The sequence below is a fragment of the Helobdella robusta genome (genome assembly GCF_000326865.2).
Source record: "Helobdella robusta unplaced genomic scaffold HELROscaffold_34, whole genome shotgun sequence".
Classification (NCBI taxonomy): Eukaryota; Metazoa; Annelida; class Clitellata; order Rhynchobdellida; family Glossiphoniidae; genus Helobdella; species Helobdella robusta.
This window is the reverse complement of record NW_008704659.1, coordinates 684,537-699,331: the sequence shown is the minus strand read 5'-3', so window position 1 is coordinate 699,331 and position 14,795 is coordinate 684,537. Positions and strand designations below refer to the sequence as shown.

The 14,795-nt window shown below is 33.7% G+C and overlaps 4 protein-coding genes across 4 annotated transcripts in view; 2 read left to right on the top strand and 2 right to left on the bottom strand.

Moving 5' to 3' along the window:
- Positions 1-7,946, top strand: part of HELRODRAFT_82751 (hypothetical protein) — a gene marked incomplete at both ends in the record, with an annotated part of 8,429 nt that extends 483 nt beyond the window's left edge. The window contains 9 exons of the mRNA XM_009022991.1: positions 1,658-1,732; positions 2,535-2,631; positions 2,998-3,137; positions 3,586-3,675; positions 6,331-6,472; positions 6,623-6,786; positions 7,150-7,279; positions 7,532-7,648; positions 7,851-7,946. Of these exons, the coding sequence (XP_009021239.1) occupies positions 1,658-1,732; positions 2,535-2,631; positions 2,998-3,137; positions 3,586-3,675; positions 6,331-6,472; positions 6,623-6,786; positions 7,150-7,279; positions 7,532-7,648; positions 7,851-7,946 (1,051 nt within the window). The remainder of the gene's footprint in view (positions 1-1,657; positions 1,733-2,534; positions 2,632-2,997; positions 3,138-3,585; positions 3,676-6,330; positions 6,473-6,622; positions 6,787-7,149; positions 7,280-7,531; positions 7,649-7,850) is intronic.
- A 1,357-nt stretch (positions 7,947-9,303) lies between these two features.
- HELRODRAFT_82746 (hypothetical protein) lies at positions 9,304-10,365 on the bottom strand (the record flags this gene model as incomplete). The annotated part of the gene is made up of 2 exons (XM_009022990.1): positions 9,304-9,774; positions 10,018-10,365. 2 exons carry the CDS (start codon positions 10,363-10,365, stop codon positions 9,304-9,306), a joined length of 819 nt encoding a protein of 272 aa, XP_009021238.1.
- A 2,417-nt stretch (positions 10,366-12,782) lies between these two features.
- HELRODRAFT_148332 (hypothetical protein) lies at positions 12,783-12,944 on the bottom strand (the record flags this gene model as incomplete). Its single annotated transcript, XM_009022989.1, has 1 exon — positions 12,783-12,944. A coding segment is annotated over one exon (162 nt), but the record flags the coding sequence as incomplete, so codon positions are not given.
- A 1,436-nt stretch (positions 12,945-14,380) lies between these two features.
- HELRODRAFT_175568 (hypothetical protein) overlaps positions 14,381-14,795 on the top strand; it is a gene marked incomplete at both ends in the record, with an annotated part of 3,970 nt that continues 3,555 nt past the window's right edge. The window contains one exon of the mRNA XM_009022988.1: positions 14,381-14,460. Coding sequence (XP_009021236.1) covers positions 14,381-14,460 — 80 coding nt within the window. The remainder of the gene's footprint in view (positions 14,461-14,795) is intronic.

The window sequence follows — 14,795 nt, the reverse complement described above, 5'->3', positions numbered from 1 at the left end:
GTTGGTTGGTTTTTTGGTTGGTTGATTGATTGGTTGGTTGGTTGGTTTGTTTGCTGGTTGATTGATTGGTTGGTTGGTTGGTTGGTTTGTTGGTTGGTTGGTTTGTTGGTTGGTTGATTGGTTGATGAATGAATGGAAGGATTGATTGACTGATTAAATGGCATTCAAATTTTGGCAAGTTTGATAGATGAAATGACTTGCTCCAAATGGGGATTTGATTGGATGGAGTGACGGACGAAAACGTGGATGGATTATTTAAAATAAATAAATGATTCATTATTCATTCATCATCATTCATTCATAAAATCATCCATTCACTTGTTCATTCATTCATTCATTCATCTATTCTTTTATTTATTTATTCATTGAATGAACTGCTAAAATAACAATTATCTATTAATAAATAAATAAATGCATGGCTGGTTTGTTGGTCGCTAGATTGTTTAAATAGTTGATCGGTCCGGTCGGTTGAGTTAGTTGATTGGTTGGTTGGCTTGTTAGTTGGTTGACTGGTTGGTTGACTGGTTGGTTGGTTGGTTGGATGGTTGACTGGTAGGTTAGTTGGTTGGCTGGTTAGTTGGTTGGTTGGTTAGTTGGTTGATTAGTTAAATGTTTGGATGGTTGGTTGGTTAGTTGGTTGGTTAGTCAGATGTTTGGTTGGTTGGATGGTTGACTGGTTGGTTGGTTGGTTGGTTAGATAGTTGACTGGTTGGTTTGGTTGGTTGGTTGGTTGGTTGGTTGGTGGACGATTTTTTTGATTGTTTTCTTCACTAGCTGGATTTGTTGTTTTTTTACCTTCCATATGTTTTACTTTTTACAAAATTGATTGAGAATTTATATGGTCGGCTGCTTATTGGACAGGTTTGACTGGGGAGATGATTATTTAACCATTTGTTTGTTTGCGTCTGTTTGGCTTTTATTTTGTTTTTTATCTTTGTTTTATTATTTTTTCATTTTTTCAGTCATTTGTTAATTTAATCATTCATCTCTTCCATCCATCATTCACTCATTCATTTTTAAACCATTCATTCAATCGTTTGTACGTTAATAATCGTTCTATATATTGCTTTGGTTAATTTATTCACTATTCACTCATTCATTCATTCATTCGTTTATTCATTCATTCACCCATGCATTCATTCATTCATTTAACCAATCAATCAATCGATCATTCATACGATCATTCAACTGCTGTTGAATTCAATTCATTCATTCAACTGCTGATCATTCAATTCATTCATTCATTCAATCATGCATTCATTTATTCAATCAATCAATCAATCATACAATCATTCAACCATTCATTCATTCATTTATTTATTCATTCATTCATTCATTCATTCATTCATCCATTCATTCATTCATTCATTCATTCATTCATTCATTCATTCATTCATTCATTCATTCATTCATTCATTTATTCATTCATTCATTCATTCATTCATTCATTCATCCATTCATCCATTCATCCATTCATCCATTCATCCATTCATTCATTCATTCATCCATTCATTCATTCATTCATTCATTCATCCATTCATTCATTCATTCATCCATTCATTTATTCATTCATTCATTCATTTATTCATTCATTCATTCATTCATTCGTTCCTTCGTTCGTTCCTTCATTCATTCATTCATTCATTCGTTCATTCAGTTCGTACAAAGCCCTCATCAGTAAACTCGATAACATCCACCGACTCTACGACGACGAAGATAGCACTAATAACGCGTTAGTAGCACGCTACTACCACCACTACAACAACTACTACTACCACTACTACCACCACTACCACTACTACTACCATCACTACCACCACTACTACTACCATCACTACCACTATCACCACCACCACTACTACTACTACCTCTACTACTACTACTACTACTATTACTACTTCTGCTACTACTGCTGCTGCTGCTGCTACTACTACTTCCACTTCTACTACTAAATAATATAAATAGTGTAAAAAAGAAATAAAAATAATAGCAATAATAATACTAAGAAGAAGAAAGGAAATAAATAAATTATAAAAAATATGACGTCAACTTTGGTTAGGACAATTTTCGCGCCAAAATAAAAATTACGTCATTTTTTTCCCGCCATTTTTGTTTGCTCTTGCAGAATGAAAGCAAACATTTCCTAAAGTAATAATGTAGCAGTTTGTAGTACTACTAACGAAAGCAGTAGTGGTAGTAGTCGTAGTAGTAGTAGTAGTAGTGGTAGTAGTAGTAGTAGTGGTAGTAGTCGTAGTAGTAGTAGTAGTTGTATAGTAGTAGTCGTATTAGTAGTAATAGTAGTAGTAGTGGTAGTAGTAGTAGTAATAGTGGAAGAAATGTTTTTATACTTTTGTAAACTATCGTCATAAACATCACTATGCTATCACCACTATCGAAGCAACTTTTATCTTCATCATCATAATCATCAACATCATCATCATCAACATCATCATCAACATCATCATCATCATCATAAATGTTACTGTCATCACTATCAAGATCACCACCACTACCACCACCACTACCACCATCAGATTGGACTCTGAAAGCCAGCACCTTGCTAACAAAACATTCCAAGACATCCGTGTTATTAAGACATTGGGTGTTGGTGGTTTTGGGAGAGTTGAGCTGGTTGGTGTGTTCATCCATCTATCCACTCATTCATATATCCATTCTATAATTCATTCATTCATTCATACATTCATTCGTTCATTCATTCGATCGTTTGTTTTTTCGTTCATTGTTCGTTTGCTCGTTCGTTCGTTCATCTATACATTACTCATTCATAAACCTACATGTTTATTTTTCATTCATTTTATTAATTTATTTATTACCTTATTATTTTATTCATTTAATCATACATTCACTCACTCCCTCACTCACCCACTCACTCACTCACTCCCTCACTCCCTCAGTCACTCATGCATTTATCCACCCGACCTACGGCAACCAATCACCAATCGATCGTCTTCCCGCCACAATTTTCCCGCCAAAAAGATTCAGATAGGCAAAGACAGCAGTCGGAGCTACGCGATGAAGCAGCTGAAGAAGCAGCACATAGTAGACACGAGACAGCAGGAGCACATTCTGAACGAGAAAAATATCATGGCGGCTGTACAGTGTGATTTCATCGTCAGGTGGCTACGACTTAGTGATAACAGTAACAACAACAACAACAATAATAATAATAATGATTATTATTGTTGTTATTATTATTTTTTATTGTAGTAGTAGTTGGAGTAGTTGTTGTAGTAGAGGAAGTAGTAGCAGTAGTAGTAGTAGTTGTTGTTGTTGTTGTTGTTGTAGTAGTAGTAGCAGTAGTAGTAGTAGTAGTAGCAGTAGTAGTAGTAGTAGCAGTAGTAGTAGCAGTAGCAGTAGTAGTAGTAGTAGTAGTCGTCGTCGTCGTAGTAGTTGAGAAACAGTAAGCAGTTGCATTGGTAGTAATTTTATTATTATTTTCATATATTTTTATAGTTTTTCTCTTCCTTTATTAACATGTAGAACCGTTTATGTATAAAATTTTTATTTCTGGAAAATAATTAGTTAAATAAAATAAAAATTTTATGAAATATTTCTTTTTTTTAGATTGTACAAGACATTCAAAGACTCCAAATACCTTTACATGATCATGGAACCGTGTCTAGGAGGCGAGCTGTGGACAATTCTCAGAGATAAGTGGGCACCGTTTTTCGTTTTCGCTAAAGTTGTTGGGTATTTTGGGCTATTCCCGGGGTTGAAAATGTACTTTTTATGTTTTATCTTTGGCTGTGGATATGTTGGGTACTTGTTGAAATACTTTTTTAGAGTATTTTCAGAAATCAATTTTAAATTGATTAATTTTCGTATTTTTTAGAAGCTGAGTTTTGATTTTTCTGTATTTTGTGGAAATTGAAATGTAACTTTTTGAGCTGTTTAAGAATTGTTTGGAGGTTCTTGTTTTGATACGTTATTGGCTAGTTTGCTAATGTTTCTGGCTTATATTGTTTCTACCCTATACATTTTAGCGATAGTAAGTAGTAGTAGCAGTGTTTGTAGTAGTAGTAGTATATATATGTATATATATATATATATTATTATTATTATTATTTTTATTATTATCAACAATTTATTAAGCGCATTATAAAATTGAAATTTCTCGAAAGCGCTCTCTATTATAAATGAAATCAGTGAAGGTCAATAAAGTACAAATCGATAAAGTATTTCTATGTCAAAATAAATATGTTTTTAAGTTCCTCTTAAAATCATCAAGCTTTAGTCCAGGCGATTGCGGAAGACTGTTCCAGGCAATTGGTCCTGACACGGCAATATTTCTAGTTGCAGTTTGTAGTTGAGTTGTTGTCACTGCCAGTAGGTTGGTATAGTCTGATTTCAATTTTACACCTGTTGAAGAAGCTTTTTTTTTTAAGATTTTATTTGCTAGATATACTGGTAACAACCCGTTCAAAGCCTTATACATAGTCACACAAATCTTATCGTTGATTCTTTTTTTCACTATTAGCCAATGTAGGTCTCTTAAAATGGGTGTCACATGGTCATACTTTCTACGTCCAACAGTTATTTTTGCAGCTCTATTCTGTATCGATTGAAGAAAAGCAATAGATCTCTTTGGTAATCCATTGAACAAGCTATTGCAGTAGTCTAACCGTGAATTGCATGGTTGTTTGATGTAAATATTTTCGAACGCGGTATAACTGGCAAAGCTGATAAGAACATGATTTAGATATGGTTTTTATATGATCTTTAAAAGATAATCTCGAGTCAAAAATACACCCTAGGTTTGTTGCATTTTCACAGAATTGTATTTCATTATTATCAATTTTGACTGAATTAATATTAATTTTAGAAAGCTGTTGTCATGTACCGACAGGTAAAAATTGAGTTTTATCTTGATTCAATTTGAGACAATTTCTTGACATCCATGTACCTATTTTAGTCAAGCATTCAATGAGATTTTCAACTTTACTTTCAAACAGTTCTGGTTCACTGCTAACTATTATTTTGATATCAGCAGCGTACGCATGATATGAAAATCCAAAGGATTCTATTACTTCATATACTTCAGCAGTGTACAGTACAAACAGAATAGGTCCCAGGACTGAGCCTTGTGGTACACCAGATGACATTGCTTCAATACCAGATAATTTGTTCCCGAAAAAAACCTGCTGAGTTCTGCCAAACAAATTGGCTACAACTCCAATAACTCCATAATCGTATTGTAGGCGATTCATCAGGATTTGATGGTCTACGCAATCGAAGGCAGCACTCATGTCCAAGAATGTAAGCAACGAAACATATTGTTTATCGATTGCATTAAACAACTCAGACATAACATACAGCAGTGCTGTTTCAGTTGAGTGATAACGTTTATATCTAAATTGAAATACTGGTATTAAGCTATTTTTGTGTAGTTGACTCAGTAGCTGACTGGCAACAACTCGTTCAATAACTTTAGAAACGAAGCAAATGTTTGATATGGGTCTGTAACTTTTCATTTCATTTCTCTCATCTTTCATTTTCTTCAAGACAGGTGTAATAACTGCGTGCTAACATTTATTCGGAAATACTCCCTCTTGCAAGCATAAGTTAACGAGGCTTGCGAGAAAAACAATAAAAATATCTATATGTTTTTTAAGCACATGGGTCGAAAAAACATTTAACATACAGGTTTTAGCCGGTAGATCAAGCACAATTTTCTTTATGTCTAGTTCCTCAACGACAGCAAAATTTGTGAGCAGACAATTTTCGGTAAGCCTACATCTGTCAAAAGTAAGTTTTTCGTTAATACTAATAGTATGCTTGATCCGATCGGTCTTTTCTTGAAAAAACCCATAAATTGTGAAGCCGTGATATCAACATTATCATAAAGTAAGCTATGGTTACCTTTACAAAAAATTTTGTTTACTACGTTCCATAGACCCTTTGAATCTCCATTACTATCAGCAATCAACGTTTTCCAGTAATCATTTCTTTTTATTGAAAAGAGTTTGGTTTTATTTTTCAAAGAAGCGATCCATTCATTTCGACTCACTGATGACAAACAACGTCTGTATTTCCTTTCTATACGTCGACAGTATCTTTTAGCTGCTCTACACTCATCATCAAACCACGGAGCCATAAGATCACTTCTATGCTCGATAAACCGGAGAGGCGCAATTTTGTCAGCAATCTTCCTCATTTCGTTATTTAAAACATCAAATTCACGATTCACATCTCGACTTCGACAAGGCTCATGCAGTGGTGAATTATATTGTATATATATATATATATATATATATATATATATATATATATATATATATATATATATATATGTATGTATTTGTACCTAAGGGGTTATTTCGACGACCCAACCACCCGATTTTTCACTGCCTGTGTAGTTGAGGCCCTCATCTACTTGCACGAGAGGGGGGTGGTCTACAGGGATCTGAAGCCTGAAAACTTATTGGTTGATAGCAAGGGTTACATCAAACTGGTTAGTATCTTTTAGTTTCTGTTTAACCTTGACCGCCTTTATTCATTAATAATCGTTCAACTGCAATTACTTTATTTTAGTAACTTAGCTTTGTTGAATAACGTAACGTAATAAATTTTCCCAAATGGTACGATCTATACTATTGGTCAGGTCGATTTCGGGTTCGCAAAGCTGATTGGCTACGGTCGGAAGACTTGGACTTTTTGTGGTACACCAGAGTATGTTGCCCCAGAAATAATTTTAAACAAAGGTCATGACCTTTCTGTTGATCTTTGGTCTCTCGGTATCTTGATGTTTGAACTTTTGACTGGGAGGTTGTTTTTTAAGAGTGATTTATTGCCTTGTTTAATTTTAAAACTTTGTTTTTTTTCATCTATCGTAGAAGTGCATATTATCCGCGTATCTATTTGTACTCTAACAAAATAATATTTTATTTCATCACGTGATCAATAATTCGTTTTGGTAATGTTTCCTATAGGAAATTTAGGACAAAATTTAAAGTATTCTTTTATATAAAAATCGGTCCCGACAAACACAGAGCCTTGTAGTAAATTGTTCTCTAGTTTGATTTTTCTCGTTTCAAACACAAAGCCTGAACTAACTCGCCAACCTCAAATTTCTTAAATGATCGATGAAATTGATCAGGTTCAAATTAAATACTGCTCTCCCTACAACAGCCCGCCATTCACTGGCACAGATCCAATGAAGACGTACAACATGATTTTGAAAGGAATTGATTCCGTGGACTTCAGCAAGAGGAGGATAACCAGGAACGCTCAACAACTCATCAAAAAACTTTGCAGGCATGTCTTGAACATTTTTTCCAATTCTTTTTTTTTTAATTCTAATTCTTTTTTTAAAATTAAACAGTGTTAAACTTATTAAATAGTGTTAAACAATCAACCAACCAGCAAACCAATCAAACAACCAGCCAACCAATCAAACAACCAGCCAACCAACCAAACGACCAATCTATAATTCAACCAACTAGCCAGCCAACCCACCAATCCAATCAACAACTTCAAACCCATTGAATCCCATAGGGACAATCCGTCAGAGCGCTTGGGATACGGAATGCACGGATTGCGGGATGTGCGCAAACACAAGTGGTTTGATGGATTCAACTGGGAAGGCCTCAAGAATAGATCCATGAAACCGCCATTCCAACCGATAGTCGTTATTATTATTATATTAATAATAACATTAATAATATTATCGTTATTTCCACTGTCTTCATTATTATCGTAATAACAATATTATTATTATATTATTACTTCTATTATTATTTCTATTCTTTTAATTAGTAATTTTATCTGGTAGAATTCCAGTCCAAATTTTTTCACGTCAAAGTAAAATTTTATTTTAAATTCCGTGACAGATCAACAATTGCTGCGACACTTCGAATTTTGACGAGTATCCTCCTGACGATGGGGATCCGGAAGATGATGAATCCGGGTGGGATAGGGAGTTCTGACGGGAATAATTTTTATTTATTTTTTCATTTATATATTTTTTCCGTCATTCAATCATTCATTTGTCCATCTATTCATTCATTTGTTTGCTCTCTCGCTCACTAAATTCACTCAAATTATTCACTCGTTCGTACTCTCGCTCGATGAACTTTTCTGTTTGTTCATTACCATGAGTTAATTCATTCATTAATTTTGTGGCTAATTAATTCATTCATTCATTCATCCATTCATTCATTCATCCATTTATTCGTTTTATTTATATATTTTTTCATTAATAATTCATTTTTTCCTTTATAAATTCGATTATTAATCAATTCTTTCATTCATTCATTCATTCATTCATTCATTCATTCATTCATTCATTCATTCATTCAGTTGCTCTTGCAATAAATATTCCAAACATTCCGTCACTGGTCACTCATTTATAAGCAAAAATATAAAATCATTTTTTCGGAGATATATAATGTATAATAAAAATAATTATATTATAATTACTTAAAATTAAAATAATATATATCAGCCAGAAATCCTATCATCATCTTTAAGTTCATTTTTTGGTGGTTCTTGTGAACTATTGCATATCTAATTATTACATATCCATTACAACATTCCCCAGCAACTTTGTAGGTCCCATTAAAACAATGCTGAATTGTTGAGATGCTGCTTCAATCTCTGAGATCTCATCTTTCTTGTAAAATTGTGCGTCCAAATTGATTTGTAAATCAGGTTTTATAAAATTAACTTTATTAAATGTACCTAGTTAAACATCTTAGCTAGGCAATTACTTACCTACCTACCGCCGAATTCTACATTGGAGTTTGTATATTGAACGTTTCGGCACCAATTTTTATAGCAGTTGTTTTACTTAACTACTTGTATTAATATATTATTACATAATAATAATAATAATAAGCTTCCATACAAAATATTTTATTGTTATTTCATAAATGCTTAAAAAACAAGTTACTAAAAAATTTAAAAACTTAAAATGGCAATAAGTTTAAGGCTACACGTATAAACGACAAAATTAAAAAAAAAGTTTTGAAATTAAATTATATAAAAACACCATAGATATGGATAAAAAGTATTTTCTATATCTATGGATGTAGGAAATTGAAGTTTCCACATCTAGGGAAAACGCATAAAAACGCAACGTTAGCAAACTTAGATCGATCAAATTAGATTAGAAAAGTTTCAGACAAGCGCATATTATTATTTGGCATTATTAAAAACGCATAAATTGCAGTCAAATATTAAATTCAATAAAAATTATACGTTAATTATTAAAATTTATATATTTTTAATATGAATATTATCACCGAAATACTTAATCCATGAACTACTGAAAATCAAGTCGGATTACGATTTGTAATTAAATACTTTCAAACAGTGGTTGCCAGAGTCAGCCACAAGAATGCGGTCATCATCGATGAAACAAACGCCCTGCGGTCCACTTAACTGGCTTACGGACGTATCAACGGTGTGCATGTACGAACCATTTGATTTATATACCTGGATTTTCGAGTTTCCAAAATCGCAAACAACTATATCGCCTGATTTTTTATGAACCGCTAAACCGGTTGGCCCTCTGAGGCCATTAGCCCCGAAGCATTTTACAAATTTTCCTTCCCTTGTGAAGATTTTGACCTTATCACTTCTGAAATCTGTGATTATAACGTGGTTTTCGTCGTTGGAGAGGGCGCAGAAATGAGGTCTGCAGAGTTCCTCATCTCTGTAGCCCTGAATGCCAAAGCGGAATGTAAGTTCCCCCAAAGCTGCTGTGAATGTCTGAACACAACAGCCCCTGTTGTCAATGACCAGTAAATTTCTCTGAGGGAAAATATATTTATTTTATTGTTAAGTTATTAAATTAGAAATAACGTTAGTTTTTATACCCATTAATGTTTAATGCTTTTACAGTAACGATTTATATATTTTTAGGGATTTACAATTTTTTTTGAGTAATCGTGTAGATACTATTTTTCTAAATGAATTAACTAACCTTGTATATAATTTATTTTAAAATGATAAAATTAATTCTATTGAAAAGAACAAAATCTCGCACAACACTACCTGGCTGTCGATCATCAACCCCTTCGGTCCCAACAAATTGTTGTAGCCAATTTTCTTCAAATAGCTGCCGTCAGCATCGAACAGTAGGACGCAATGGTTCTCATAATCAGTAACGTAAATCTTCCCGGATAGATCCGTACTAATCCCAATTAGGAAAGGTTGAAGTTTTAGCGGCAAACTTGATAAATTAAATTTATTCACGAACTTTCCCAACAAAACATCTAGAACCTGAATGCACTGGTTCTTGCTGTCCGTAATGTAAACTTGTCCGTTTTTGTGGCACACTCCTTGAACATTCATAAATTCTCCAAGCTGATTTCCTTTGTTGCCGAAACGTTTGAAATTCATTTTTGAATTGATGATTTCATTTTCTGGAAAATTACTTATTGTTCGCTTCACCTCATTCAACGTTAGTTTTTGTCCAAATTTAACCAACGTCGTTTTGGATCGTGTCAGTTGTCTGTGATCGCCACAATTTCTCGAGGCGTTTCTCGAGAGTTTACATTTTGCAAAAGCTGTAGGTGAGATACTTAAATTATGTAGTTCTAATTTGTTCATCTTCATGTTTTTAAATTTGTTGTCTAAAGAGATGTTAGCGTCATTGTAGGCTGGACTTTGTTCTTCTTCTTCAATTTTTTCATTCATTATCCTGTTTTCTCTGGAGGTTATATATTTTGTAGTTTCTTTGAGATTCTGCTTGGTCCTTGCTTTCAGGCTCTGCATACTTGTGTTTGAAAATTTAGCGTGGGCTGGAGATTGCCTGACAATTCCTGTGCTAGCAACTCGTCTAAGTTGTTCAGTCTTGCTCGGAGAACTATTCCAGGGTGGTCGATTCAAACTGCTATTGCTTCTGTGTAAATTTGAAGAAGTTGATGGAGTCTTTACTGCATTCGATTGCACTTTCACTAAAGTTCTATCTACTCTGCTCGTCATATTTTGAGAATTTCGAAGCGGGAATGATTTTCTTTGGTCAGGCGTTGAGGAGTTGGATTTTATGTAGGGAGATGTTGGAAGAGATGTTCTAGCTGGGATTGTGGCGGCTTTTATTTTAAACGGCGAATTTTTTAATGGAACTCCGTAGTTGAACACTTTCAAAGAATGCAAACCAGGCTGCTTCAGAGTAAATTTTAAATAACAAACAGAATTTTTCTTCGTAATTGAGTTGTCCGGCTGTACCACATCAACGCTAATCATTTGTTCGTTGGGGTCTATGATCATCGCTTGTATAATCCGATCAGCTTTTTCTTTATAGACATCTGTCAAGAGGTTTTTGTGGTCGCACATTGATAACACTACATTAATTTTTGTTATATTGTTAATATAACAGTTACTTTCCAAGTCCGGCTTTGATAGACTAATTATGGTTGAACATAACAAACCATCCGTCATGATCCCGTTAACATGACTGCAGTGACTTTCGAGATTCATCAGCCCACTGTTGTCAAACTCTATGAAAGAACTTTCGTTTGGTTGCTCATTTTCAAATTTTATTTTTTTCATTAGTTCATTTTTATTAATATCCACCTCATTGTTGAATGCTTTCAATGCCAACAAAATCAATTCGGGTCGCTCACTGTCCAAAACTTTTTCTAAAAAATCCTGCTTAATTCTTATGTCAATGATGGAGTCAGAGATTTTGAGTACTTGGTCGTCAAATATTTTTGATCTTTCTTCATAAACTGAGTTTAGACGTTCCAAACAATACCTCTTCTTGGCGGTAAATGCCTTCTGCAATGCGTCGAAAGATTGCAAACATTTTGTTTTAGCATCGTTAAAATTGTTATCTAAACTTTCTCTCGTTCTCCTAATAAAATCATGATTATTTGTTAGATGTTGTTGGTTTTCTTTCAATAAACTTTCCAGCGATTGTAGCTTGAGTTTGTGCTTGTGGGCAGCCTCTTGCAATCTCGTCTGTTCGTGACCGAAGTGTTCCAGTTCACAGCAGGATTGGCACAAAACAATTTCGCAGTCATTACAATAAAACTCGATGCAACTTTTCGGATGAAGAATGCAGTACATTTTGTCAGTGGAATAAACGGAAGAGGATCGGTAACTTTGCGAAAAAATTCCGCTTTGAGTTGCATCTGTTACCATAGAATCATCCATAACAATGGCCGAAGACGATGCCGTGTCTGGCTGGTTTGTGCTTAGATTTAATTCTCTTTCTTCATTTGATGAATCGTCGCCATCTTTGAGGTTGACGAGGTTGGTGGATGTTTTGTTGGGGGTGGATTCCAAGTTGGTTAATGTGATTGTGGAGATGAGCAGGTCACTTCTGTTGGACAGGGACTGCGACGACTCGCTTGTTAACGTTGCTTGTGGATGTTTTATTACGTCGCTGAGACTCTTCAGTGTTGAGAAATCGCTCTTAGATTAAATTACGTTGTAATAAATTTTAATTATTTTATGGCAAGAAGAATTTAACTGTCACAACAATACCAATATTAATATTAAAAGCTCTACGGTTCCAACAATTTATAATTACATTGTTAATCATCATCGAATGTTACAAAAGTTGCGAATGAAAAAATAAATTCTTACAATATCAAAATACCAATCAGAACAATAAAATTGCGAATAAAAATGTAGATTTTTCTCAAAAATAAATCTAAAGAAACAAAATTGATTTTTAAACAAGTAAAAAAACTTGACCAAATTTACACAAAAACCAGATTTTTTGCAAAAAAAAATTGAATCCAACTCACAAAACTCGAGTTTTCCAACTCTAGCGACGACAACAAACAGTTATCCGGCAAATGGCAAACACCAGAAGCCGGCAAAACAGAGGAAACGAAGCAAAGTGGGCACACAAGACTTAGGCTATTTTCGGGAATGTATTCCTCCAAACATTTCAGACAGAATGAATGCCAACATGAGAGAATTTTCGGATTTTCATAGGAATTTGAACAAATATGGCAAGTGAGCAAAGAAGGCTGTTGTTGTGGTTGTGTTGCTCGTTTGTTTGTTTTTGGGATCTCCGCTATAATCTCATCATCCATACTCTCTGGTTTTGTTACTAGATGTTAAGAGCTGGAGGTGTAGTTTGAAAAAAGGTTTGATATTTGGTTGTTAATGAGTTACGTGTATTTACATCAATATTTACAATTTGTTAATTAATTTATTTATTGATTAATTCGTTATATAGTCAACTAACTAAATGCAAAAACTCTTTTAAAAAATTAATTAATTAATTAATTAATTGGAGGTATATTTACTAGAAATAATCATTAATTGTACTATATAGTACATCACCGACTTATTTAGTAAAATCAAAAAGTATCTAATGTATATCTATCCGAAATTAAAAAATAATTTAATAACCATTACTTAATTAATTAATACCTACCCAATTAATTAACTAAATATTTGAAATAATATTATTATCATAAGAAATTAATACTGATGTTACTTATAAAAATCACTTTTACTGTAGTGTTGCAAACCAGTGTTTGACAGTGTTATAAATGTTAGCTAGCCAACAATAGACTTGAAAGCACAGCATGAGAAAACTGTATCAAATATATGAATATGAATTAGTATATAAATGCGTTAGGGTGATCTGTGAATGTGTATATTGTATATATATATATATATATATATATATATATATATATATATATATTACATAAACATTTCTATACATATATTGAATACCTCTGAGTCGTTTATGTGTATGTGTGTGTTTGTTTGTATGTACCTGTGTGTGCTTGTCTGTCTGTTTGTCTGTCTGTTTGTCTGTCTGTTTGTCTCTCGGTGTGTGTGTGTGTGTGTGTGTGTGTGTGTGTAAAGAATTTGTATTCAGTGTATTATTATGCACTTCAGATTTTCAAAAATTACAACCGAGTGATTAGACTTTGATATCTGATTGTTTGTTCGCTGACTTAGCAGTCAATCAATCACTCACTCAAACGCTCAATCACTTATTTATTCATTCGTTCATTTGTTCGTTCGTTCGTTCGTTTGTTCTTTCGTTCATTCGTTCGTTCATTTATATAATCATTAATTTATTAGCTGTTATTCAGAATTGCTCATGGGTTTAAAAATTGAATTGAATTATGTAGTAAGAGATGTGTAATCAGTGGTGTTTGTGTGTGTGTGTGTGTTTTTGCGTGTCTTAAAAATTGTGTATCGAGTTTGTATGCGTGTAAACAAAGAAGTGTACGTATAAAATGTATATATGTGTGCGTGTACTGTGTGTTTGTATGTATATAAGTACATTATGTATACTAGCATGTATGTAAGTGTGTATTTGAATGTGTGTGTATGCGTATGTGTGAGTGTGTGGTACGTACATTGCCGGAGTGTGTATGTGTGTGTGTGTGTGTATGTGTAGTGTGTGTGTGTGTGTACCGTGTACAAAACAATGGAGCTTGCACTGGTGACAATGTACATCATCTACATAAAGATATGTGCACGTGCAAGTGCAACACGATATAAACACATGTGCAATACTTGTGCTGTTCCTTTACACACACACACACACACCACACACACACACACACACACACACACGTAGATCATACACATAAACATGTGTACTTGTTCACACTGAAATTCAATTTTATTCGTTTTCATTATTGGTTAACCTGGCCGAGGTGGGCAGATTTTTAAATTTCATTACATTATTATGCCAAGTTTTGTTGGTTGCAACGAGCGGATGAATTGTGTATGTGTATGTTTGTGCGTGTGTGCGTGCGTGTGGTGAATTTTATTTGAATTTGATTGGAATTTGTTAACTCGAGAAATAGAATGAGAGAGAAAGACAAAAATAGAAAGAG